Source organism: Lepidochelys kempii, chromosome 1, assembly GCF_965140285.1.
Source record: "Lepidochelys kempii isolate rLepKem1 chromosome 1, rLepKem1.hap1, whole genome shotgun sequence".
NCBI lineage: Eukaryota > Metazoa > Chordata > Testudines > Cheloniidae > Lepidochelys > Lepidochelys kempii.
This window is the reverse complement of record NC_136380.1, coordinates 159,717,039-159,744,440: the sequence shown is the minus strand read 5'-3', so window position 1 is coordinate 159,744,440 and position 27,402 is coordinate 159,717,039. Positions and strand designations below refer to the sequence as shown.

Here is a 27,402-nt window from a genome sequence, read left to right as displayed (position 1 = left end):
CACCTGAGCCCTGACTCTTGCTGCGGCTGAACAGCTGCGCGACGCTAGACAGCCTTTCAGCTTGAGCAAGGACCAAAAAGCGAGTCGTGCCCGCGCTTTTCCCGGCTGTGAAAGGCCGGACCCAGCCTCGTCCTTGCCTTTGCGCTGAAACCGAAAGCGCTGTGAGGGGAGACCCGTGAGGGCCGCGCTGCACGGAGGGGGGCGGGCTCCCATCGCTGCTGCTTCGCCCCACAGCCCAGCCCCCAGGGTGTGCCGGCGGACTTCGGCACCGCGATTGCCCAGCGGCCGCTCCCCGGGGGCAGCGCCGCCTCCTAGCTCCAGCCGGTCCCTGGCGGGGGCGGGAAGCTCCGCTCCCAGCCTCCCCCGAGCGCCGCCCAGCGGTCACGGTGTGCGCCTTATTCCCCTGCCCGCCCGGGTGCAGCGAGGTTTGCGCTCTCCCCAGCCCGGGGCGCGGCGGGGCTCTTGCCGGAGCAGGTGCGGGGGGGCCGGCGGGGGCGCCGCGGAGGAGCCCCGCTGCCCGGGAAGATGCGGCTGGGCTGGAGCAGTGAGTAGGCGCCGCGCACCGGCGGGAGCGGGAGCCGGCGGGCCGCCCCCCTGCCCTGGGGCCGGGCTGGAGGCTGCGGGGAAGGGGCGGCGGGCGCTGGCCCTGGCCCTGGCCCTGGCCCTGCCGCCGGCTTCCTTCCTGTGGGGGCTGGCGGGCAGGTCCCCTTTCCCCGCAGGGGTGTCGCGCTGGCCGCCGGGGCTCGGGGCTCAGCCTCCCACTTCCCTCGGGCCGGGCGGGTGTGCTTGGCAGCCCGCCACTGGCTGGCCCCGGCCCCGCAGCCCTCGCTCTCCCCGGCCCTCCAACAGCAGAGCAAGTCTGACTGCTGCTGCTTCCTGAGGTTTGTCCCCCCCGATCGTTTCCGGGAGGCGCTTGGGACATTAGAGGTGTTGGGGCTTCTCGTCCCCTCTCCCATCCCTGCCTCTCTTGGCACTTCTCCTGGGCTTCTACCCTCTTCCCCAGCCACACTGGCACGGGCTGGGACCTGCTCTCTGCCTCGTCTGGCTACCTGTACACTTCCACGTTTGACTGGCTAGTACAGCCGCCCTTTGGCCCATGCACAGCGGTGTGTCAACGCTAGTGCGCGTACTCCCCACGAATGCTTGCACCTCTGTAAAATGTAGTGCACCACAGATAGGTAACTACCCCAGCGTGCTCTTCCCCGTTGTCTGGCTCACTGCCTTGTGGATCATTGGCACAGTGTTCTGTGGGAAACTAGCGATTTGCCCAGGGGTTTTGGGGAGCTAGGGATCACGTTCGCACCATGCCAATTTCTACACCCCATAATGCTTTCCACATCCCATAATTTCTGCACTTAAAAAAAACAAACAAACAAACAACCCCTCCCACTGTCCCTTATGTCTCCACCATCTTGCTCACAGACCTGGATCTTGCAAGAGCTCAGCACAGTGTTCAGGAGTGTTGCTGATACAGGACATAGGATTCTCCTGTGTTTGCAGAGTTCAGAGGGATGGTGATGATGGGGAGAAGTTCTGTCACAATAACTGGATGCTGATGGATGTAGCCCCCACACCCCAAAAAATAAAAAAGCCAGGTTGCCGCTGGCATTCACAGAGCAGCTCCACTCAACAATCATTGTATCCGGGCTCAAGAAATGAGCACTGATTGGTGGAATACATCATAATGCACAGTTGGGATGACTAGCGGGGGTTGTAGAACTTTTGAGTTCAAAAGGCTGCGTTCCTGGATCTGTGTGCTGAACTTGCACCAGACAGACAGTCCACGGACCCCAGAATGCGAGCCGCATTGAGAAGCGAGTGGCAGTCGTGCTGTGGAAGCTTGCAACACCAGATTGCTTTCAGTCAGTGGCATCTGGAATTGGAAAAATCACAGAGGGGGCCATTGTTGTCTAAGTGTGTAGGGCTGTTAAATATCTCCTGCTACACAGGACTGTGACTCCTGGTAAAGTACAAGAAGTAGTAGATGGATTCATATCAGTGCGGTTCCAGAACTCAGGTGGGGTGATAGCATACACATCCCTCTTCTGGCTTTAACCCACTTTGCCACCAAGTATATCAACAGAAAGGGATATTTTTTTTCATGGTTATATAACCACTAGTGAATCACTGGTGATCTGTCACTGATATCAAGGTAGACTGGTTAGGGAAGGTGCATGATGTTTGCATGTTTAAAAACATGTGATTTTAAAAAAAAAACTGCAAGAAGGGACATTTTCCCCAACGGGCAGATTACCACAGGTGATATTGAAATGCCGATATTGATCCTGGAGCGATACGGCCTGCCCCTTGCTCCTCTGGCTCATGAATTTGTACACTGGTCACCTTGGCAGCATCAAGGAAAGATTCAATTACCATCTCAACAGGTGCAGTTGAACATGCTTTTGGTAGATTGAATGGACACTAGCATGGCTTATTTAGGAGACTGGATCTCAGAGAGGAGAAATATCCTCCTACTTATACCTGCATGGTGTGTAATGCATTATAGCTGTGAGGCAAAGGGTAAAAGCTGCCATCAGGATGAAGGGTTGGAAGGGACAGGCTGTCTGCTGAATTTGAACAGCAAGAGGCAAGGGCCAGTGGAACAGCCAACTGTAGAGCTACGTAGCTGAGGGAGATCTTAAAAGGCCAGTTTATCAGTCAGCCACAGTGGTGGTGTCTAATGTTGTTATTACATAACGTCCCTTGGGTGTTCTTACTATGGGTGGGGCTTTGCTTCCTGCTATTCACTGTAATTCCTGGTATAAACTAATAAAGATACTGAGTCTCCAAAAAATAGAACTTCATTATGTGCAAAGAAGCAGAGAACAAAGTTAAAGTGCAAACAAACAAACACTAAGTTTAAAAAATCTTTTACCAACTTGTGACTTTGAAATCCCAAGTGAAAACAGAGGTAGGGCAGGGAACATTTATGTCCATGTATCTGAAACCTGCAACTGTGGCTACATATACGCTGCCCTGTGGTTTTCACAGGTACCAGTGTATGTGTGGCTATTGTTCTCCTTGTTCAGTGTGGAGTGATAGGCATAAGGATGTACACCATGGTGCCCGGTGGCGTGGGAGTGTAGTGAGCAACGACTAGTTTTAAACAAGGAGGAAGGGTGCGGGAAGGAGAGAGAGATGAGCACACACTGGAAAAATTAACAAGCTTGCAGCTATGTAAGTAAACTACAAGAATGTGATAACAGAGTCCTTCATCTATTAACGAATTAGGTCTTCTGCTCTTTTGTATCTTTCTTAGGCACCAATACACTTGGACTAATTTATTTGCTCTTTCAGCACCAAGTCTATTGCAGAACTGGACCAAACCAATAATTAAAAATAATAATAATCCCCCCAACTGAACAATAAGAAACACTTGCCTGATGCTCAACTGGGTGGACAGGACTGCAGAGCCTTTGCTATTTTTTTAAAGTTCTAAAATCAATTCTTTTTTCTGTGATTTTTAGTTCTAAAAATTTTAACCATTTTGATGCAAAAAACTGTGACCCAACATCCTTCACAAATATAGGCTTGTGGTAGAAACCTGGATCTTTAACTTTTACATTCCATCAGAAACTTTCACCTTTTTTCTGGCTTGACCTTTGTATTTTGGCTCAGTAACGGGTTCACTGAATCATTTTCAGTTTGGTCCTTGTGTTGTTCCATTTCTTAGTTAATTACATCAGACCGAATTTCCACTGAGACTAGAGTGATTTGAAATCTATTGAGTCTGTCTGTGTAGGTCTCACTTCCATGGGCTCTGTAGACTCCCTCCAGCTCAACAGCTTCAGACTTGCAAGGCTCATGTTAGTACCCTACAAATAGATGTGTAGACTGTGCTTTGAGGTTGCGACTTTGGCTTTGAAGCCTATGGAGGGCTCCTTTCTGAGGCACAACTTTAAAGCACAGTCTGCACAGCTATTTTAGATCACTATTCCAAGTCTGTCGACCTGGACTAGGAGGCTCACTTCTGCAGCTGTGTAGACATACCCTCTAAGTTTGCTTTTTAGTGCTATGTGAAAAATGTGCTTTTTTTTAAATCTATGACCTTATCATATATATGCAAATTCCAACATTATTTATGGTAGCTGGATGCAGCTATGGAGAGAGAAACTTTTTGAGACTTCTACCATATGTCTTGGAGAAACTGGGACATTAAGTCCCCTTTTTTCAACCAAAATGAATCTGATGGGGGTTACAGAAGAACTTTTGAATGCATTTTAGAACTGTTAGGTATTCCTACTTCCTCAATGAGGTTCAAATACTGTGGTGAACACTCATATATCAGAAGCTAAGGATGAATCCACCTGAGACCTTCACTCATCTTTTTCATTTTACTTTTATTGCCAAAGCCAATGGCAAAGACTTCCTCGGGATATTTCTCTTTGGATGGTATCTTCAGCAGCTTGGACACAGTATTCTCCTTTTTTCTATTTAGAAATAAACTCAGTAGTATTCATTGGGATTGCAGTTTTCTAAGAATGGCTGCTTATAGCTGTTGTAGGGTCATTTTTCATGTTTCATCATCTTTCCTTAATATCAACGCTGATCCATTTAGTTCTTCCTTTACTGTTTCCTCTGTTTCCATTGGAGTACTTAACTCTGCAGTGAAGATATAGCCTTAACTTGCATTATTTAAAGTTACGTCTCTTGAGCTAGGTTAACTTGAGTGAATGGGGACCCACTTTGGACTTGTCTTCACTGCAGTTAACTCAACATAGAACTTGTGTTATGCCTAACATGTGTCCCTCATCCACACAGACAAACTCTGAACTTGAATGTGGTGGTGCTTTTAACCCTTGTTGGCTGTCCCGTTGGAGGGTATAGGCTAACTCTTGAGTTAGCACAACTCATCAGCTGCTAATTTGTGTCCACGCTACAGAGTGGTCTTATCTCCCTTCAAATGCTGCTAGTCCTCCAGCACTTTCCCACAATTCCTCCCATGTGCCCAGGAAATATAGAAAAGTCCTCCCACAATTCACTGGGAAAGAATTCCTGGAGCAATTCAGCTAACTGCAACACTAAAAACCCTGGGATATACCCCCAGAAGTCTTAGGCTATGTCGTTACTGACAAAAATGGTATGTTTTTACCACAGGATAACTAACAAATATGTTAGCTATACTGCTGTAAAATCCCAGTGGAGATAAGGCACTACTTTTATTTAAAAGTAAACTAGGTGAGGTCAACTACAGACAGTAATGTAGTGTTGGCCTCACCTAGGTATCTCGCGATAAACAATAAAAGTGCTTTGCCTGTACTTAGGATTTTACAGTGGGATAACTGTTGTCTGTTATCTAGCGTAAACAAACAACTAAACAAAAACCCCCACCATCATGCACACCTTTGTGTTAGTGAAGACAAAAGTGTAATGCCACACGAGGGAGTGTTGTGCCTGTGTGCACAAATTAGCTCAAATGTTACATGTTACTTTGCTGTGTTGCTGCTCCCACTAGGGCTAGGCTAGCTCAAGAGTAATACTCAAGCATAAGAAACTTGAATTAATTTTTCAATGGAGAAAAACTAACTGTGGGTCTGTCAGTTGACATTTGTCTGGAGGAGTATACCCAAGGCTAAGTGCATCAATTATTTCTTTAAAATGCTTATTTTGTACTTCATTGAAGGTAATGCGTAAAGGAAGGTTGCAAGTTTGGCTTTTTTGTTTGCTTTTTAACCAAGTGGAAAACTTTGCTTTTCAGATTATGATATTAAAAATAAACACTGATCGACCCTTGCCTTTCTTTGGATGCTGAAAATGAACAAAAGACTTCTCTTGAATCAAGCTAATGTTAAAAAGCTATAAGCGTGGAACAAGGGTCTTAACAGAACAGCGTGGATATTTTTTATGATCCTGAAAATCTCTCACATGATCACCAAACTCATCAAAGTTCTGCTCTTTCACTTTAACAATTATATTCAGTGTCACATTTGATCTGCAAAAGGTGAACGAAACTGAGTTTCTGCACTGTTTTGAGGGTGACTACAAATCCTGTCTAGCTTGCTGCTTAGCAACTCTTGACATTGTTCACATTTTACTTTAAAAGAATCCTCTGTTTTCATTACTTAACTCCGTTCAATTGTTTGTTTTGTACCACTCCCTTCAGCTTCAGACCTGCTGAATCATATAAATTGTACACTAGGGTTTAGCAATCAGTGAATGCTAAATAGAGCTAGCTAAAATGTACTAAAACTTGACTCAATTTTTCAATGCAATTTTTTATTGGAAATGTCAAATTTTGACCAAAAATATGTAATTTTTGACATATTTTGCAAAAATTACATCCTGTTTTCAACTAGCTCTAATACAAAGCACTTGTTTGCAATATCTAATTACCTCCATTTCTAGCATAGACCATGAGCAGCTTAACTCAGTTGTTAAAAACCCATATAAATTGGATAGTAATTAGAGCTGGTAAAAAAAAATTTCCAGCAAAATCTTTTTCCATCAGAAAATACCATTTTGTTGCAATCTAAACTCTCCTCAGCAATGTGTCAATTTTGATGAAATTTCATTTAAAAAAAATCAAAATTAAGCATTCTGATATGGTCAAAATGTTCTGTTTTGACTTCTGTGGACTGGGACATTTCAATTTTCCATTTTGAAGTGACTTTGTCTCCAATTTTTATTTTACATTCTAAATTATAATATAAAAAGTCAAAATGGATACAAAATATTTTGATTTTATTGAAGTGCAGTGTTTCACCTGACCCAAAATTGATTTTTATTTTACTTTTTTTATTTTTTTACAAATTCTATTTTGCGGAAAATTTAGAAATTTCCACTGTGGCCAGATGACTATAGTAAAGTAGTGAGAAACACGTATGTTAGCCCCAGGCTAAACAAATCCCTGTTACCATAGTAACCAAATGGCTGTTGCTCCAGGTTAATCTAGACACCTGGGGCCAATTAAGGGTCTTCCAGAAAGCAGTGGAGACAGGTTGATTGGGACACATGAAGTCAATCAAGGGCTGGCTGGAACTAGTTAAAAGCCTCCCAGTTAGTCAGTTAGAGGCATGTGTCAGGATTTGTAGGAGGAAGCCGCACTGCTGGAGAAACTGGGCAGGAAAAACCCTATCAGGCACAAGGAAGGAGGCCCTGAGGTAAGGGTGAAGTAGATGTTGAGGAAATGGGGGCTGCTGTGGGGAATTGGCCCAGGGAATTGTACTCGTTCTATTTCAAAAGGTCAGCTACCAATAGCTGCAACTATTCGGGTCCCGGAGTAGAGGGCAGGCCCAGGCTTCCTCCTTCTTTCTCCCCAACTCTCCCTGATTAATCACAGAGACTGTGAGACAACAGAGACTGCGAGGGAGGGTTGCTTCTTCCCACCTTCCTTGCTGGCTTATGATGAAAATGGCTCGGAGTGTGTGACCCTTGACTCTAGAGAGAGAAGGGCCACATGGAGGGTCACAGTGAGCCTCTTAGGCTAGCGTAATCTGTCTGGAAGCACGGGATCCACTGGGACAAGGTCGGAGCTTTGTCACACCACGTAGCAAATCAGAATGAAAAAAATTCAGCATTTCAGAATTTGACATGAAACAGAAATGTTGGTTCCTGTACAGCCCTAGTGCTAACGTTTTTAAACAGCACTTAAATAAATCATGTTAACTTACGTCATTTTAAACTCAACCCACCTACCCCTCCAGCATAGACTGGACCTAGCATGCTGGGATTGTGCTAAAGCACAGGGAATTTGTGAACTTCTTGCTCAGGAATTTGATTTGGGAACCACCCATATATCCCATATTTATTCCTGGGAAAGGAAACTTTAAAAATAAACAGGAGAATCTCCAAATTTGATGTTCATCCTCACTTTCTTGTCTGAAGTGCTGAGTATTGTAAAAAAAGCCGCCATGTTTTCCCTGCCCCTTCCCCATCTTCCAGCCCCCCTAAAAGGCTGCATTTCAGTGATGGTTGAAGTAGTTCCTTAATTAACACAGTGTACATACTCACAATGTGAAGCACTTGGGTCATTTTGTGGTGAAAGATTCAATAGAAATGTGATATTTTATTAACATGGGGGTAGGGTGTATGACCCATCTCCAGGTCAGGGTATAAATTTTTATTTCTGGAGAAGGGGAAGCCAAGTGTCTGGTACAATGTGACTGTAATTATCAGCTTCACTCACAAAAACATAGCGGATACACACCTGTCTCCTTGCCCATATAGACACTACTATAGCTTCTACAATTGTGATGGAAATTATAGTATAAGTGAGAGAGGTTGGACTAGTGGCTGTTGTCACTCCACATCTCTGTGCAGGCTTCTGGGCCTCCAGATGTGTGCAAATCTAGATTTCACAACTCCATCCTCAATCTGAACCCCAATTCCATTTACATATCTGCCTATTCAGGCCTAGTTTAGTCTTCTCCTGTATTTCAAAGAGGATATGAAGAGCCCCCTGTGAGCTATCTGTAGGGTAGGTTTTTTAACTGCCACCTATCACCGTAGCATCTGGGTGCTGCCAATCTAAAATAGATAGGAATAGCCAAGTCTCTAGATGATTTCAGGGAATCTCTGGCATGTCTCCTTTTCAGGGTCAAACCTCTGCTTGGGGATAGAGTGGGTCTTTTTGTTGTTAATTGTGTTTTAAGACTTTTTTTTTTTTTTTTAGGGGTGGAAGGGGTTGTCATTGTTGAATGCCATGCTAACTAACTCTGTCTGCAGCCCCACCGAAGATCTCAAATGGTGTGGAATGTCTGTGCATAAGGACTGAATTTCCCGCTCTCAAAGTAGTGTATTTGTGTAACAGCACCATAGAAGATGCTATATTTTTAGTAGCCCTGTGTAGACTTCTTATCACATGCTGCCTTTTTTCTCATTAAATAATGGATTTGTTGTTTCTTATCAGACCTTGCGAAGTTATCAGGACTTCTGTTAGCATCAGTGTGTGCTTGGTATTTGGGATACCTGTTTGCAGATATCATACCTGAAGATTCGATGTCATCAGCTATTGAAAATATTCAGAGAATTGGAGAGAAACCAGTACTTAAGGGTATGTGGTCACATGACTTTTTTTTCTGCTAATATATTATAAGTGAAGCACAGTGTTTTGTAATTTAACCTGCAAATGAGTTGTTAGTTAATGAATGATTGGTTATGTGGTGTTCTCCTAAGAATGAATGAGCAGATTGTATAATAAGTAGGGCTATCGATTAATCACAGTTAACTCATGTGATTAACTCAAAATAACTGTGATTTAAAAAAAATCATGATTAATCACAGTTTTGATCTCACTCTTAAACGATAGAATACCAATTGAAATTTATTAAATATTTTTGGATGTTTTCTACATTTGCAAATATATTTCAGTTACAACACAGAATACAAAGTGTACAGTGCTCACTTTATATTATTATATTACAAATATTTTCACTGGAGAAATGATAAAAGAAATAGTATTTTTCAGTTCACCTCATACAAGTACTGTAATGCAATCTTTCTATTGTGAAAGTAGAACTTACAAATGTAGATTTGTTTTGTGATATAACTGCACTCAAAAACAAAACAATGTAAAACTTCAGAGCCTACAAGTACACTCAGTCCTACTTCTTGTTCTTGTTTGAAATGCCTTTCAAAATCTGAGAGGGATGAGGTGTGGAGTATGCTTTCAGAAGACTTAAAAGAGCGACACTTCAATGCAGAAACTACGGAACGCAAACCACCAAAAAAGAAAATCAACATTTTGCTGGTGGCATCTGACTCAGATGATGAAAATGAACATGCTTTGGTCTTCACTGCTTTGGATCGTTATCAAGCAGAACCCATAATCAGCATGGACGTATGTGCCCTAGAACAGTGGTTGGAGCATGAAAGGACATATGAATCTTCAGCGCATCTGGCGCATAAATATCTTGCAACACTGGCTACAACAGCGCCATGCGAACATCTGTTCTCACTTTCAGGTGACGTGAACAAGAAGCGAGCCTCAATATCCCTGCAAATTGTAACCAAGCTTGTTTATCTGAGCAATTGTCTACGTTTATAGTACGCTAGAACACTGGTCAAAAGATCATCTCAGAGGACTGCTGGACCCATTCTCCCCAATCAAATTCCTCTTTGCTCTCTACCCTCATTTGGCAAGCAGGTGCCAATTTCAAACCCATATAAATCTATGGTATTTTTGATATGATGTTTGTAGGTTGACAAGGTTTGCCTTTGTAAGTACTTGTGTGACCTTTCTCTGATATATTGAAATTAATTGGTCATTTTGGTATATGAATGGTGTTTTCATAGTTCTCAAACAAAGCATGTTCTGCTTTCTTATTCACTACAGCCCCACCCCCCAAAAGACAGAAATGTGACCATTGGTCTCCATGCTCACCTGGAAGCTATGCTTATCGATTACTCAGTGGTGGTGGCAAGGAAAAGTTGGCCAAGATTTGTTTTGAAGATGAGTTGTAAGTACCAGTCTACTTCGAGTCTAAGCAAGGGCTACCTGGAGTAGTAGGGGCATTTTGGTTTAGCAACAGACTAAACTTTTTTATAAAGAGACATTTCTTGGATTAACGCCAACTACATAATACAAAACCACCAATCTTGGGGTTTTCAACTTTCAATACTATTTACCATGTTACGCTCCTTACATCCCTCAAGCAAGACACCACCATTTCAGCTCTCCTCTGTAAAGTATAGGTGTGATTCTAGGATAGGCACACAGCAAATGAAGCACGGTTGGAAATCCAGAGGTGGGATTCATTTAGATGTTGTGGTTTTTAATTTTAATTATTATAAACCTCTTAAATTTTGTTACATCTGATCCATATGTTTTCTCCCTTTGGGATAGATCATTGCTTTCTTCATCATTGGGTCGAAATGCTGTTTTCATTGAATTCAGCGCCAAAATTTTCACTGACTTTACTGAGGCAAAAATTTGACTCTGTCCTTATTTCTGTGTATCTGACACACCCCTGAAATTTTAATTTCTCTCTCTTCTGACTACATGATTGGCTTCATTGTGTCAACTCTTAGATATCTTATAACTTTAAACCCTGAATAATTCTGTTCCATCTGTGTGGAGAATGCCGCATGCCCCCCCCCTTTTTTTTTTTTAAAGCCCATTACCAACATTAAACTCCACCTAATTTTCTCTCTGTTCCATTGCATCTTTCCAGTGTCCCTCGCTGTATGTATTCTGAAAGTATACTTAGGTTGTTTCTTTGATACTTTAGATTTTTTCCTTTTAGTCTACTTTGTCATTTTGTTTTCTCTGTGCTTGTGTCACTAAAGTAATCTTTCTGTTCTATCTCTAACTTTTTTTTTTAACCTTGCATCTTGGCTTTTCTCTTTTGTTCATATAAACTGCTTTGGGCCAAGATTTTCAAAAGTGACTAATGATTGTGGGTGCCTCAGATTTCAGATGCACAACTTGAAACACTATAAAAGGGCCTAATTTTCAGAGGTTGGATGCTCAGTGCATTCTGAAAATCAGGCCTCTTTACAGTGTCTCAATTTAGGCACTCAAAAACTGAGGCCCTTAAAATCACTAGTCACTTTTGAAAATCTTGGTGTGGAGCTGTTGTGAAGATACACTGGCCTATTCTATAAATCTGTGTGGAATGGTGCCACAAAACGAATTATTTTTTCTTTGGCATTGTTTTTACTCTGCTTGCGTTGCACTTGTACAGGTTACAGTTTTGAACTAGACTCATTATGGGTTCTCTGGAGGAGACGCGCCATAGATATTTAAGATATGGCTCCATTGCTTTCAGTAGACTCCTCAATTAAATGATTAAGCTAAAAACAAGAATAACAGGAATGACTTTGCCTAGGTAAATATCACCACCCTTCTCAAGTACAGTTCCTGACTGATGATGTATTTATTTCAATTTCAGGCTCATAAGTGAACAGAAGGGTAATGTTGGAAGAGGTATAAACATTGCCATTGTGAATTGTAAGTAAGAGAGGAATGTTATGGGGACAATGGTAGTACACTAAGAAAAAAGATTGCATCTCAGACATGCAAAATCAAACAGTCTTCCTTCTATATTTTTAAACTACCACTTCCTCTCTGTTGGACACTTATGAAAGTAGAGTAACCAAGAACAATCATTGTTTGTCACTCCCAGTCACTTTTAGTGTGACCTTGCAATATATGAATGACTGAACCGAGAATCATTTGGATTCAAACTTTCCTCTCTTACGCTCCCTCTCTGCCCCTTCCAGCAAGCTTTTACCTTCTAAACGAAAGGCAATTCCTGAAATATGAGTGATCGATACACTTCTTAAAATTGGGTAAAGAATGTTGATCTGAAAAGATGTATAGAAAGGACTACTGCAGATAGTGTAATGAGTTACTATTCTAGATAATAATATCTAACTTTTATACAGAGCTTTACATCTGTGGATCTCAAAGCGCTTTACACATGAGTTCAGTATTATCCCCATTTTACAGATAGGGAACCTGAGGCATAGAGTGGTAAAATTTCTGCCCTTGGCCTGTCTGGTGACTTTGGGCAAGTACCAGAAACAGAACTCAGGTCTCCTGAGTCCCAGTCCAGTGCTCTATATGCTAGGCCACAGTGATATTAGTCTCTGGTTTAAATCCTTAATTTAGTCTCTAGTCATAATGAGTTTTGGCTGCTCTCCGTGTATGTCATTGTAACATCATCTTGTGCCCTCAAGTTTTTTGCACTCCCCTCTGTCCCTCCCGCTTATGGGTGTAAAGGTACATGCAGTCCATCTATGGTACTGCCCCAGAGGAAAACCACAGCCTTCTCCGTGGCAGTAGTACAGAGACTGCCATTCACATCTCTTTCACCGCCTTAGAGGAGTTCTGTTTCCTTACACAGCAGCAGCTTGTAACTTTCTAGTTTATCAGATTCAAATTCCTCTTCGCTTTAACAAAAAGAAGCACCTGAAGAAAAAAAAATCTTAGAATAGTGGGGAAACAAAAAAGAAATAAGCTTGTTAAATTTTCAGTGGATGAGAATGGACAACCATGAAAAATTGTCCAAGTGGCCCTGGATTTTAAATTAGAGAGAGTAAATTTACTTTGCATGTCACGTAAAAGAAATTTCTCAGTTCTCTAATGACTAGGATGAGGTGCAATATATTTAATAGTGGCCTCTCCTGTGAGGAATAAGAGCCCTGAGTCTGGAAAAGAAGCTCAGATGTAGTGTGGTGTTTGCTTTGATGCAAAAATGTTGCAATATTTAAAAAAAAAATTGTTCTGTTTGCCCACCCACTTGGAAGGTAAATAGCTACACAAAGAACCAAGTTGTGTACATTGGTGTGGCTCCATTGACATCAGAGATATCCTGTTTATATCAGCTGAGGAGCTGGTCCAAAATTTTCATTTCCTTGTCACCAAACTTACCTTGTATTTTTATTTTCTATTAAAAAAAAAATCATAAAGGATTTAGTGGCCACAGTAGACAACCAACTGAACATGAGTTCTTCGTGTGAGACTGTTACTAAGAGGGTGATCATGATCTTTGAACGTATAAGTAGAGGAATATCAAGTAGGAGTAGGGAGGTGCTATTACCTCTGTATGTGGCATTAGTGAGACCATTACTGGAATATTGTGTCTAGCTCTGGGGTCTACACTTCAAGAAAATGCTTAAAAATTGGAAAGGGTTCAGTAAAGAGCAGCAAAACTTTAATAATGAGAAACTACAGAAACTGAACCTAATTAGTTTATCCAAGAAAAGATTAAGAGGTGATGTGATCGTGGTCTCCAAGTACCTATGTGGGGAAGAGATTTCTGATAGTAGACAGCAGTTTAATCTAGCAGAAAAAGGCATAACAAAATCCAGTGATTGGAAACTGGCCAAATTCAGACTAGAAATAAGGTGAAAATTTTAAACTGAGACAGTAATTAACCATTGGAACAACTTACTTACTAATATAGTGAATTCTCTTGAAGTCTTTACATCAAAACTAAATCTCTTTCTGAAGGATATGCTACAACTTAAACAGACATTATGGGTTTGATGTTGAAATGATTAGGTGGGGTCCTATGGCCTGTGTTATGCAGGAGGTCAGACCAGATAATCACAGTGGTCCTTTCGGGCCTTAGAATGTGTGAAAATATTTCATAATAGAATATCTTCTATCCTTCCACTGAGAGGTAGTTTCTGGCTAAATAAATATTCACATGTACTCCTTAATTATCTTGCTTCCTTTATTCACTGGTTCAGATAGAAAAGTGGCCATATCTAACACTGCAATACAGTAAAACATCCTCTGCATATTTTCTAATTAATTAAACCTCTCCACTACAGACTGTATCAACACTTTTTTTTGTAGTATCACTTTAATATGTTAATTCACATGGCTGTCCCCTTTCTATTCTGAATGACCAGTTTTTGTTGTTAAGGAAGAGAAAATTATAAACCAAGATTAACAACACAGGAAGAAAAAGCAATATTCCACATACAAGCACAGTAAAATCCAGCATCCTCAGTTTGGTGTGATCTCTGGTCTCTGCTCAAGAGAGGCCCAGGTCTGGAATGTTATTTCCCCAGTTCTGGACTCTGCCTCCTGAATCGTGGAAAATAACTTTTACAGAGTCCTGTGGTTTTAAGATATTTCCCCCTCCACCATGATCCTGCCAAGAAGGAGAGCCAAGATGAGCCAGAAAGGGAGCAGCAATTGTTAGATCTTCCCACTGAGTGGCAGCACACAGTGCTCCAGAGGAAAGCACCCTCCTCTACAGGGAAGTGTATATTGTTTCATGTTCTCTGTGTATATAAATCTCCCCACTGTATTTTCCACTGCATGCATCTGATGAAGTGAGCTGTAGCTCACGAAAACTTATGCTCAAATAAATTTGTTAGTCTCTAAGGTGCCACAAGTCCTCCTTTTCTTTTTGGGGATAAAGACTAACACGGCTGCTACTCTGAAACCTGTCATTATGCAAGGCACTGAATTTAGCTGTAGAGAGTAGAAATCTATCAACTTCATGAAAAAACTCGTACGGATACAGACAGACATCATTTTCCTTTCCAAATGCAAACAGATGGACATCATACCAAAAGGACTGAAGGTAAAAAATCCATTACAATCTACATACCACACAGACTGTGCTGACAGCTTGTGCCACACACTCTCAAAGAAACTGCAGAACCACCTGATCAACATCCTCTATAGCAAACAGGGAAAGATTAAGAATGAGCTCTCAAAACTGGATACTCTCATAAAAAACCAAGCTTCCGCACAAACTTCCTCGTGGCTGGACTTTACAAAAACTAGACAAGCCATTTACAGCACACACTTTGCTTCTCTACAAAAGAAAAAGGACACTAAACTATCTAAACTACTACATGCCACAAGGGGTCACAACTGTGTTTCCCTTAACCCACCCAGCAATATTGTTAATCTATCCAAATATACTCTTAGCCCAGCAGAAGAATATGTCCTATCTCGGGGCCTCTCCTTTTGCCCCTCCACCCGCATGAACATGATACAGTTCTGTGGTGACCTAGAATCCTATTTTCGACATCTCCGACTCAAGGAATATTTCCAACAAACCTCTGAACAACATACTAACCCAAAGAGACCTTCCTACCAAGACGACAAAAAGAAGGATTCTGGGTGGACTCCTCCTGAAGGTCGAAACAACAGACTGGACTTCTGCATAGAGTGCTACCACCGACATGCACGGGCTGAAATTGTGGAAAAGCAGCATCACTTGCCCCATAACCTCAGCCGTGCAGAACACAATGCCATCCACAGCCTCAGAAATAACTCTGACATCATAATCAAAAAGGCTGACAAAGGAGGTGCTGTCATCATCATGAATAGGTCAGAATATGAACAAGAGGTTACTAGGCAGCTCTCCAACACCACTTTCTACAAGCCATTACCCTCTGATCCCACTGAGGGTTACCAAAAGAAACTACAGCATTTGCTCAAGAAACTCCCTGAAAAAGCACAAGAACAAATCCGCACAGACACACCCCTGGAACCTCGACCAGGGGTATTCTATCTGCTACCCAAGATCCATAAACCTGGAAATCCTGGACGCTCCATCATCTCAGGCATGGCACCCTGACAGCAGAATTGTCTGGCTATGTAGACTCCCTCCTCAAGCCCTATGCTACCAGCACTCCTAGCTATCTTCGAGACATCACTGACTGTCTGAGGAAACTACAATCCATCGGTGATCTTCCTGAAAACACCATCCTGGCCACTATGGATGTAGAAGCCCTCTACACTAACATTCCACACAAAGATGGACTACAAGCCATCAGGAACAGTATCCCTGATAATGTCACAGCAAACCTGGTGGCTGAACTTTGTGACTTTGTCCTCACCCATAACTATTTCACATTTGGGGACAATGTATACCTTCAAATCAGCGGCACTGCTATGGGTACCCGCATGGCCCCACAGTATGCCAACGTTTTTATGGCTGACTTAGAACAACGCTTCCTCAGCTCTCGTCCCCTAATGCCCCTACTCTGCTTGCGCTACATTGATGACATCTTCATCATCTGGACCCATGGAAAAGAAGCCCTTGTGGAATTCCACCACGATTTCAACAATTTCCATCCCCCATCCACCTCAGCCTGGATCAGTCCACACAAGAGATGCACTTCCTGGACACTACGGTGCTAATAAGCGATGGTCACATAAACACCCTATACCGGAAACCTACTGACTGCTATACTTACCTACATACCTCCAGCTTTCATCCAGACCACACCACACGATCCATTGTCTACAGCCAAGCTCTACGATACAACCGCATTTGCTCCAACCCCTCAGACAGAGACAATCACCTACAAGATCTCTATCGAGCGTTCTTACAACTACAATACCTACCTGTTGAAGTGAAGAAACAGATTGACAGAGCCAGAAGAATACCCAGAATTTACCTACTACAGGACAGGCCCAACAAAGAAAATAACAGAACGCCACTAGCCATCACCTTCAGCCCCCAACTAAAACCTCTCCAACACATCATCAAGGATCTACAACCTATCCTGAAGGATGACCCATCACTCACAGATCTTGGAAGACAGGCCAGTCCTTGCTTACAGACAGCCCCCCAACCTGAAGCAAATACTCACCAACAACCACACAACAGAACCACTAACCCAGGAACCTATCCTTGCAACAAAGCCCGTTGCCAACTGTGCCCACATATCTATTCAGGGGACACCTTCATAGGGCCTAATCACATCAGCCACACTATCAGAGGCTCGTTCACCTGCACATCTACCAATGTGATATATGCCATCATGTGCCAGCAATGCCCCTCTGCCATGTACATTGGCCAAACTGGACAGTCTCTACGTAAAAGAACAAATGAACACAAATCAGACGTCAAGAATTATAACATTCAAAAACCAGTCGTAGAACACTTCAATCTCTTTGGTCACTCGATTTCAGACCTAAAAGTGGCAATTCTTCAACAAAAAAAACTTCAAAAACAGACTCCAACGAGAGACTGCTGAATTGGAATTAATTTGCAAACTGGATACAATTAACTTAGGCTTGAATAAAGACTGGGAGTGGATGTGTCATTACACAAAGTAAAACTATTTTCCCTTGTTTATTTCCCTCTTCCCCCCTCCCCCACGCTGTTCCTCAGATGTTCTTGTCAACTGCTGGAAATGGCCCACCTTGATTATCACTACAAAAAGACCCCCCACCCCCGCTCTCCTGCTGGTAGTAGCTCACTTTACCTGGTCACTCTCGTTACAGTGTGTATGGTAACACCCATTGTTTCATGTTCTCTGTGTATATAAATCTCCCCACTGTATTTTCCACTGAATGCATCCAATGAAGTGAGCTGTAGCTCACGAAAGCTTATGCTCAAATAAATTGGTTAGTCTCTAAGGTGCCACATTCCTCCTTTTCTTTTTGTATATCTTATGTAACTGAGCAATGCCTGACTCCATTTGGCATTTGAAAGCATAACATGAAAATTGGTCACTGGATTTGCAGTTTTCCTACTCGCAAAAAAAGATGTTTCATGCATTTGTCAAAGAATTTTGAAGTCTTGAGAATTACCTCCAGTTTTACATCTGTTTCATGAACTCAAAAATAGGCCCACTTGGACAACAATGAAATTAATTATGATTATTGACCAAGATTTTCTCAAATGAGTAGTGAGTCTGGGAGCCTAACTTGAGCCACTATAAAGAGGCCAGATTTTTTGGAAAGTGCTGAGCAGCTGTCCACTGAAAATTAGGGCTATTGAAATTGTCTCAAGTTGGGCCTCCAAAATCAACAGCCACTTGAAAACCTTAGCCGTTGTTCCCAACTCTAGTTAGGAATTAGTAGAAAGTGTATATGCAAGCACCAAAGCTTATAATACAATTCACTCATTCTTTTAAACATAAACTAAAAGAGTAAAGCCAATTCCATTATTTGAAAGAATCTGGGCAGAAATCTTTTATGTCATGCTAAAGTTTTGGTGTTCAGTTGCAGGATAGATTTAACAGATCACTTCTGTGTACCATTGGTGGGCAGGAATTAATGCTGTCAAGGAGAATCACTATGGTCATATATGTATACACCAGATTAATTTTTTAACTTAGAAGGAAATCTGGAACTAATGAAAACTAAAAATAAGTGCATCTATTATTTTATATTACTATAGTTTCAAGTTATCAGAGGGTAGCCGTGTTAGTCTGTATCCACAAAAACAACGAGGAGTCCGATGGCACCTTAAAGACTAACAGATTTATTTTAAATAAATAAAACAAATAAATCTGTTAGTCTTTAAGGTGCCCCTGGATTCCGTGTTGTTTTTATTTTTAGTTGTAACCATTGTGTTTACTTTCCCTTTACATATCCCCTTCCTTCCCTGTATTTAAAGTGTATCATTTCTTTATTGCAGATAAAACAGGAAAAGTTATATCTACAGAGTTTTTTGACATGTGGGAAGGAGGTAAGAGCCAAAGGTTACCAAATAAAAGTGGCAGAGGGTCTCTTGTAGACACTTTTCCATACAGAAGACATTTGGACTAAAAGTTTTTTCTTTTTCAATTAAATATTTGATAGTTGCTAAAGATCTCCAAGAATGATCAGTAATTAATCTAAAACAGATGGCAAAACAGATTTATCTCTGCTCATCTGGAGTACAGTTTAATACTAAAAAAAAAAACTAAATTGTGTCAGGCCTTTATTTCTAGATTGCTGTGCTGTAGGCAATCAGACTAGATGATCACAATGGTCCCTTCTGATCTTAAAGTCTATGAGTCTAATCTGTCTCCTCCTACTTACTCCAGAGCTCCTGAGAGGTGCTGATTATTCTGTATGCTCACTGTCTTCTGTGGGAGTTGAATGCACTCAGTACCTTTCAGGATTGGGCCCTCTGCCTGGTTATGGGGGAATTATCTGGCTAGAGAAAAATAACTTCTGTTTTTTGGAGAAGCAAAGCTGAAAAGTAGCAATAAACTGAGTATAAGGTGTTTTGTGCATCGGCATGGGGGTAATGAATAATCATTTGTTGTATCGACAGACTTCTCGGGACCCATGACTACTTTCATTAAAAATGCACCTCAAGGGTCACTTCTCTTGATGGTGACCCATGATGACGGAAGCAGCAGGTAAGCAAGAAAGTGTGTACCAGCCCAGTGCTAGAATAATAAATGGCTTGCAACTCAGGGTGGTAACCTTCTGAGAAGCAAAAGTTGTTACAGCTTGAGCTATGATCAGGTTTAATCACTTACCTCCTTCTCTCAGTCATTCGTTGCTGTCCCATTCAACACTTACCCATTTAACGCGGCCTGAACGTCTCAAAAAACACTGAGATTACATGAAATGTGTTCAAACAGTAAAATGTACAAAAGAGAGAGAATCCCTAATAACATAGAATTCTTCTCTCTGCTCCCCTGTGCAAACTCATTGTCTTTTTTTAACATCAGTGGAGTTGCACAGGTGTAAGTGGACATAGAATTTGGTTCCATGAATTTTATGGCATATTACTGGACACTTCTCCAGTAGAAGATACAGGAAGGCTTTAAACATTATTCATTAATAGGAAATCAGAAATTACACCATAAAATATCAAGACTATATCCTTTCTTACGTAACTTATTTTTTGAAAGTTCTGAATTTCAAAGTCTCCAGTGTAAACTTTTTCAACTCTTCTACTAGATTGAAGGATGGTGCAAAAAAAGCAATAGCAGAGCTTGGCAGTAAAGAAATATGGAACTTGAAGTTCAGGTCAAGCTGGGCCTTTATAGCTGCCAAAGGTTTCAACCTACCAGATAACATTCAAAAAGAAAAGGTAGGGTTTATTTTGTTTTCTGTTTTGTTTCTTAAAACTATAATTTTCATAAACCCATCACAACCTTGTGTTTGTGACTTCTTTCTGGAAACAAGTTTCCAAAAGTGACTAGTCATGTAGGATGTCTCAATTTTTGAAAGCCCAACTTTTGAGACACCTTTAAGGAGGTCTGAATTTTCAGAGGGTAGGCGCTCAGCATTTTCTGAAAATCAGGACCCTTTAAGAGTCTCAGGATGGACACCCAGGCAGGAAGATGTCCAAAATCGCAAGTCATTTTTGAAAATCTTGGTTTCTTCAGACTTGACGAAAATTTAACAGGAATCATTTCTGTATCAGAACTTCTCCTCATAGCAGTGGTATTTTAATTTATATGCTCCATACAGTCATCTTTCTGTGATGCAAGGAGGGGGAAAGAAATTGATATGCTTGGCCCAGCTCAGTTTCCACAGATTTCTCTAACTATTCTATTTTCTGATGATCTATGGAATTATCCCTAGTTTCACATCTTTTCCAGAATGTTGTTGGGTGTTACTTACTGAAACCGATTACCTACAGGAAAGACTTCAACATCCATTGTCCTATACTGTGAGGTCTTCTGGGCAATAAGGGGTTTGGATTATAACATTTTGAGGAATGATTATATAATAGATAATGGGGTGAGGAGGTGCCAGTTTAAGATAAGCAAAATGTGAAGTGTATCTGATGATTTCCAACCCCCTGTCTCCATATCTTTTCCCTCTTGGTACACAGGGAAGCATGAAGTTTTCCAGGATGACAGTCTATAAACAATAAACGGAAGGGGGGTTTTTTGTTTGTTTGTTTTTTTAACCAGATCAACCATTCTGAGAATAGCAAGAACAGATATAACGGCTGGCCAGCTGAAATCCAGATAGAAGGTTGTATCCCAGTAAACCTGATCTGATCTTACATTTTGCTAATAAAGTCATATAAATTATTTTATATGTGGTTGCAGTTATAAAATCGATAAGCATCTAAACAGCTGCTATAAACTAATAAAGTAATATATACAGTTTTAACCACTTGTCCTTCAGAGGTGGTGTTCTGCAATTGGTCTGAAAGCAAATACCTGTTTTAATGACAAGTGCAGAGGATAAAATCCATTTTCTGGTCTGTAAGTATGATGGTATGGTAGATCTGCCAGGATTATCAAAATGGTACTGTATTGTCACTGTGAATGGCAAGTCTAATTTTTTACAGGGTGCTTTCTGCTCTAGGTTTTAGGAGGAAACAAGATATAAAACCAAGTTCTATTTCTTCTATCACAGAATTCCTAGCAGTGAAACAGATTACTCTGATGCAGTGAATTAGTAATTCTTTATCTCCTAAGAAAAGTTTGAATTGCCATTACTTTTAATGTACTGATAATTAACCTATTCTAGCTGCGAGTCACTTATAAGAATTCTGTGCTGATGATCTACACCCTTAAATTTTATGGGTTTGCTCCTTCACCCCACCCCCCTTTAACTTACTGAAAAAAACTGTTCAAAGTAACGTCATACAAAAATCACTGTTCAGTCACTGTTGTGTGTGTTGGTTCTCTTCCATTTCCTTTGTTTGGATGTTGCCTGTTTAGACTGTAAGCTCCTCAGGTCAGACATATTATCGTTATATTTGTCTGTAAACTACCTAGCAGACTGTTGGCACTACAAACCCCTTAGTAAATTCAGATCAGATCCAGTGTAACACCTGCTGAATGTGGCCTCATTCCTATAATTTATGTAATGAAGTTTTCATCTAGCTATAATGAGGCTGGCTCATACTGTAAGGTAGATTTACTGACATTTGTGGGCTGCTTAGGAAATGTCTGCACTGCAATTAAAAACCCACGGCTGGCCCATGGCAGCTGGCTTGGGTTCATGGGGCTCAGGTGAAAGGGCTGTTTAATTGCAGTTGTATCACCTTTGGGGTTTAGAGAGCATGGCCCCTTTAAATCTTTTTGTCCTGAGGAGGAGGAAGTGGTGATTTGGCAGGAGGGAGCAAAGAGAGAGGGAGACTGACAGGGGGTGTGTGTCTGGAGCTCCAATGGCTACAGCTATTAGGTCTCACAGAGTGAAGCAGCTGAGAACCCACCCGATGCCTGGAAGGCACAGAGCGGCCAATCGGGGACACCCCAGGACGAGCACTGTGTCAGGGAGGAATCACCTGAAAAGGACAAACCGGAGCTAGACCCAGTGTCGCTGCTGCCCAGAGCTGTATGGGGCCATGCGCTGTGTTCCCTCTAAGGTGCGCAGCCGCACACAAGCCCATCTAGGGCGGCGCAGCAGCTGTGCAGGAACGCACACTGGTGAGCGGGGAGAATGTGGAGGGTGGGGGCAGTGGGGTGAGGTGATGAGGGTTTGGGGGAGCTTGGGGCATGCAGCTCGGGGGGGCAGGGGATGGGGAGGGGGAGAGAGAGAGAGATGCCTCTCTGCTCTGGCCCCACCCTCAGGGCTGCACCAGGGACAAGAGATGTGACCCAGGGTGCCTGGGGCAGCCCTCTCTGGAAATGCCAAGGTCAGGGCAGGCTGCACAAGGTAGAGCAGATACTCCCAAGACTGGCGGGTAACACTGAAGTTAAACTCCCCAGCCAGTCTCACGCTGTGCTTCTGATCCCCCACACTGGTTATCAAGAAGCAAAAAAGAAATCACACAGCCCCCTTATTGCATTCCAGTTCTCTGGCTCCCAATCAGTACCTAGGTCCTGTAAAGTGAGAAGTTATTTAAAAAACTCTGTTCACATATACAAAATGTTCTTCTGACCCCAAAGGGTCACCCACATCACCAGGTCAGTATAGGTTTGGATCTTACCCAAAGTACCATGCTGCCAGCCAATCCTTTAGTGTCTAAAATTAAAGGATTATAAAGAAAAAAAAAAAGAAGAGAGTTGTTAAAACAGTCACACACATACAAAGACTTCAAAATCCACATATCAGGTTCCTAGCAGTCTTGGTGAATTTGCTGGCTTGAAAGTCCGTCTGGAACACATCCACAGCTTGGTTACTCCAGAGGTAAGAAGCAGGACTGAAGACAAAATGGATAAGATGCAGCTGCCTTTTATAGTCTTTTGCCATGCGGCTTGTGCTTGTGCTTCCTTTTGTTCCAAACACAAGCTGCCAAGCACATGACCTGGAAGCCTTTGAGTTCTGTCCATAGGCATGCCCCTGCAAGCCTTGCTGAGTCATAAGGTGTAGCCCTTGACCTTTTCAATGGGTTCATTATACAGTTGATGTCCTTAATGGGCCATCAAGCAGGCTAGGCAGTTCTGATGCCAAACTGTCTGAGGGTGTTACTGTCACCCAGAAGCATAGCACAAGTTTGAAATACAGACATACACATCTATAACTCATAATACAAATGTGATACAAACATATAAACAAGATTATCATAGTTGGAAAACTAACATTTTTGCAGATACTTTACATGGCATATCTGGCACAACTCATTGCAAATTTGCAATGTTGATATTAATAAGATCCTAAAGTGTCCCCCAGGAGAGATGTGCTTCTTCCCTGGCCCCAGCTCCAGCCAGGGCTGTGGCGGTAAAAAGAGAGACACATCTCATCCCCGGCCTGTGACAGGGACAAGAGATGGCTCTCTACCCCAGCTCCAGCTGGGGAGAGACGCTTGTCTCTCTCTCTATCTCCCTCTCTCTCTCACACACACAGTGTGTCCGTGTGTGTGTGTCTCTCTCTCTCTCTCACACACACACACATACACTCACCTCCCAACACATACTTGTAGTGTTGTTGTTTCTACTTCATACTTCCTGCAATGCACGTATATTCTGTGTAATTTTATTCTTTCAAAGTGCTATTTTATTTTTTTGACTGGTCTATGCATTTCATAATTTTTATTTCTCTTATGCTTAAATTTAATTTTTTGAGTAGTGAGTTCTAAAATGCCTAACCTCTCCTGGCTGAAGTAATTATCCCTATGGTAACTTTTTAAAAATATATTCTATCTAGGTTTTTTGTTTCTACTCATGGCGCACATCTGCACATTACCTTGATATGGGTGCACATAACAAAATTCAATCCGCATATGGGTGGAAAAAATTGGAGGGAACGTTGGCCATGAGTACCTGGGCTTGTGACTTTGCATTGGGAATAAGGAGGGAGGCTGTAGCTGGCCACGCTGGGAGGTTATCGCTCTGTGTGGCTTTGCAGAGAGCAGCAGAAGAGGGCACCAGACAGGTTTGTTGGGGAAAGTTTTCTATTGCCGAAGACGACCAGGAGCACCCAAGACTCACCACTGGACTGGAACTTTGCCCAGGATTCCTGAACTCTGAGTGTAGACATATTGCTCAGTGTCTGCCCTTTCAGACTGTGCTACCACTGGGCCTGTGGGACCTTGGGTTCAATGTAACCCTGTTTTATCTCTCCCCTTATCTCCACCCCCTGTTGTTTTTTCTCCTTTCGTCCTTCTGTAAATCAATATTTCCCTTTCCTATATTTATTGTACTTTCGGGGCAGGGGGGTGCGTACGTGTATGTTCACTCTGGGGGGTTTGGAACTGGTGCTGCTGGGGTAGAAGGGACTTTGCCTGCTGCATTCCTGTACGCGCCGTCTCTTGGCCAGAGCTGCCTGCAGAGCAGACTCCATCTTGGCCATGAGGGCACTGAAGTTACACGGCATAGATGTTCGAGCACGGGATCTGGGGCCTTGCAAGGCAGGAAGGTCCCAGAGCTCAGGCTGTAGCCTGAGCCCAAATGTGTACATAGCAGAGGAACAGCCCATTAGTCTGAGCCCCATGAGCCTGGGTCAGCTGACACGAGCCAGCCATGGGTGTTTAATTGCTGTGTAAACAGACCATTAGCAGTGGACATGTCTTCATGACTGCTCTTCTAAGCACATTGGATGATGTACCGAGAGAGTGGGAAGTTGATCAAACTGGTTTTGTCTTTAATGTGAGCTTGTGATGGACACTGTTTTCTGAAGCTATGGAGATGCAGCAGCCGCCAATGTTCTGGAGGAGATTTGGGGACTGTGTAATGCAATGGCGCCAGCAGCTTTGTGCTGCTGTGCAAGTACAAAGCAGCCAGAAAGCTGCTTTGCACTTGCACAGCCGGGACCCTGGGCCAGGAGCGGAGCTGGATGGCACTCCCTCCCCACCCCACATGTGGCCCCAGCCGTGGCCACAGCCATGTCCCCCTAATTTTTCCTCCTCACCCCTGTAGGGGCACGCCCCACAGATTGGGAACCTCTGCCTTAGAGACATGGGCAGTTAGGTGGGAATTACAACAATCCTTTCTACCTGTGAACTTCACCAAGTTCAGCTTGGATGCAACTCAGAACTGGACCAGTGTTGTTCCTTCAGGCTTGTACCTCATGGAAGTAGGATAGAACAAATCCCAGAGGGCTGGGTTGGTGTAGGTATAGAGTTTATGTAACCTTGATCAAGGACTTTCAACCTCACTTTATTGAAGGAAAGTGCTAGTGTTTGGAGGAAGAAACTGGCCCTCAGGACAACATCACTGGACTTGGATGGGGAAGAGAGGAAAGAACTGGACATTACCAAGAGAAGAGTGAAAGAGGAAAATTTGAGGAACAGTCAAGAGCCAGGATCACTGAAAATTCAGTTTTCCTTCTATACGAGGAGATCTTTAAAGTATCCAGGGGTAGCTGTGTTAGTCTGTATCCACAAAAACAACAAGGACTCCTTGTTTTAGAGTTTAAGTTGTATTACTGCTTTCTACAGCTAGGAGAAGGTAGGAACTCACTAATTTCTACTCTTACACACAAAATGGTGTTCTCTTCTCCATTTAGCAAAGATCTCATAGCAAAGCATTGTAGAGATTTTTGTAAAATGCACTACAGAACCTTTACTATTATATGGTGTTATATGGCATTGGTGCTCTGTGGTGGTGGAGCCCTCTTTGGTAGGAGGATGTCCAAGGTACAGGGTCTGGAGTGGAGAGGAGTACAAATATGTGCATGCGGACTCCTGGAGGGTAACAAAAAATCCCTAAGCTCATCTAAAGATTGCCCCATCTTGTAAATTAAAACAAAAGTTTTTGGTTTTGTTTGTTTTTAACTTAAGCACTTACCACTAGAGATGTTCAGTCTGGTGTTTCAAACACTGCCACATTTTATTTACATTTAACTTATGCACGGTAGATCTTGCACAAGTTGGACTAATGATGGCATGTTACTGAATTGGCAGATAAGTGAAAACACTTAAAACCTATAGTAAATGCATCATAAAATGTATTTTGTTCTTTTAACAAGTGTATTCTAGTTTTAAATATTTATCATACTTCATAGTGGACTAGGTAGCTAATCTTATTTCCTTGTTTTCCCATTTGCAGTATTACGGAGCAGATTCAAATGTCAAGTTGACTGTTCTAAATCATAACTCACTTTTAATGTCATCAGTTTATTTAAAAACTCATAGTACATGTGACTTGGTTTATTATATTTAAAAGCAAAACTGCAAACCAGAAGGCAGCAAAATATTTCCAATCTATGTTGGGTTTTTTTGATAACTATTTTCTCTCAAGAGTGTTTGTAAATGTACATGCAGCACTGATTGGGTGTGTGTGTTGATATAAATTGGAAAGAATAAATACCTGCTAACGTAATACTATAGTTTTACTTATAGCTAGCAAACAAGTAGTTTTATCTACAACTTGCTCCATCTCAATTGTTTCTTGCACCTTACTGGTGGCAGGCTTTAGTTTTTCTCTTTAATTGCCCTGATTAGTTTAGAGGGATAATTATATTTTAGAATAGATTTATAACATGCTTGATTTAACCATGGAACTGCTTCCATTTTTTTAATGTATGTATATGTAATGCATGTCTATAAAGTGTCAACCATTTATTCCTTTAGAAATACAGTACATTGTTCTGTAAAACAGGACAATATTTTAAGCAGCAGGACCTATGTTTAGTTTTTTGTATAGGTAGGTGGCACTTAGAATGAGCATACTATGCCTCCTTGGTGAGCTCGAGCATCCCATCAGTGCAGTAAGTGGCAAGGTTTGGCTCTGTATCATCTAGGAGATTACCTTGTTTACTGGAAGTAATATAGAGCCTGCTCCTGATTCCACTAAGAGCAAGTGAGAGCAAGGCTGATCCCTCCTTAGGACCTTGATTCAGCTAATCATTTAACGACCCGTTTAAGTGCTTAGCTGAGCTTTGGGCCTAACTAACTAGTAGTGTTCATGTAGTGCATTCTTCTATGAATGTTAATAAAAATGTATTGTGCAATT

General features: G+C 42.1%; 1 protein-coding gene across 5 annotated transcripts; it reads left to right on the top strand.

The window, feature by feature from the left end:
- Positions 1 to 303: 303 nt before the first annotated feature.
- On the top strand, positions 304 to 27,402 carry FAM3B (FAM3 metabolism regulating signaling molecule B). 5 transcript variants are annotated; one of them, XM_073360315.2, is made up of 9 exons: positions 316 to 544; positions 8,612 to 8,729; positions 8,849 to 8,992; positions 10,274 to 10,397; positions 11,832 to 11,890; positions 18,795 to 18,845; positions 19,419 to 19,506; positions 20,057 to 20,189; positions 25,615 to 27,402. In XM_073360315.2, the coding sequence occupies exons 3-9, from the start codon at positions 8,938 to 8,940 to the stop codon at positions 25,855 to 25,857; spliced, it is 753 nt and encodes a 250-aa protein (XP_073216416.1). In that variant the 5' UTR covers positions 316 to 544; positions 8,612 to 8,729; positions 8,849 to 8,937; the 3' UTR covers positions 25,858 to 27,402. The 5 variants fall into 5 exon arrangements, with proteins under 5 accessions (XP_073216433.1, XP_073216416.1, XP_073216408.1 ...); XM_073360307.2 differs by lacking the exon at positions 8,612 to 8,729 and adding an exon at positions 5,699 to 5,941; XM_073360323.2 differs by lacking the exons at positions 8,612 to 8,729; positions 25,615 to 27,402 and adding an exon at positions 21,022 to 21,149 and having other exon boundaries at positions 338 to 544.

Excerpts from the sequence above, each read along its gene's own strand:
- FAM3B (XM_073360297.2), top strand. The coding sequence starts at position 14,961 with ATGGACATCATACCAAAAGGACTGAAGGTAAAAAATCCATTACAATCT.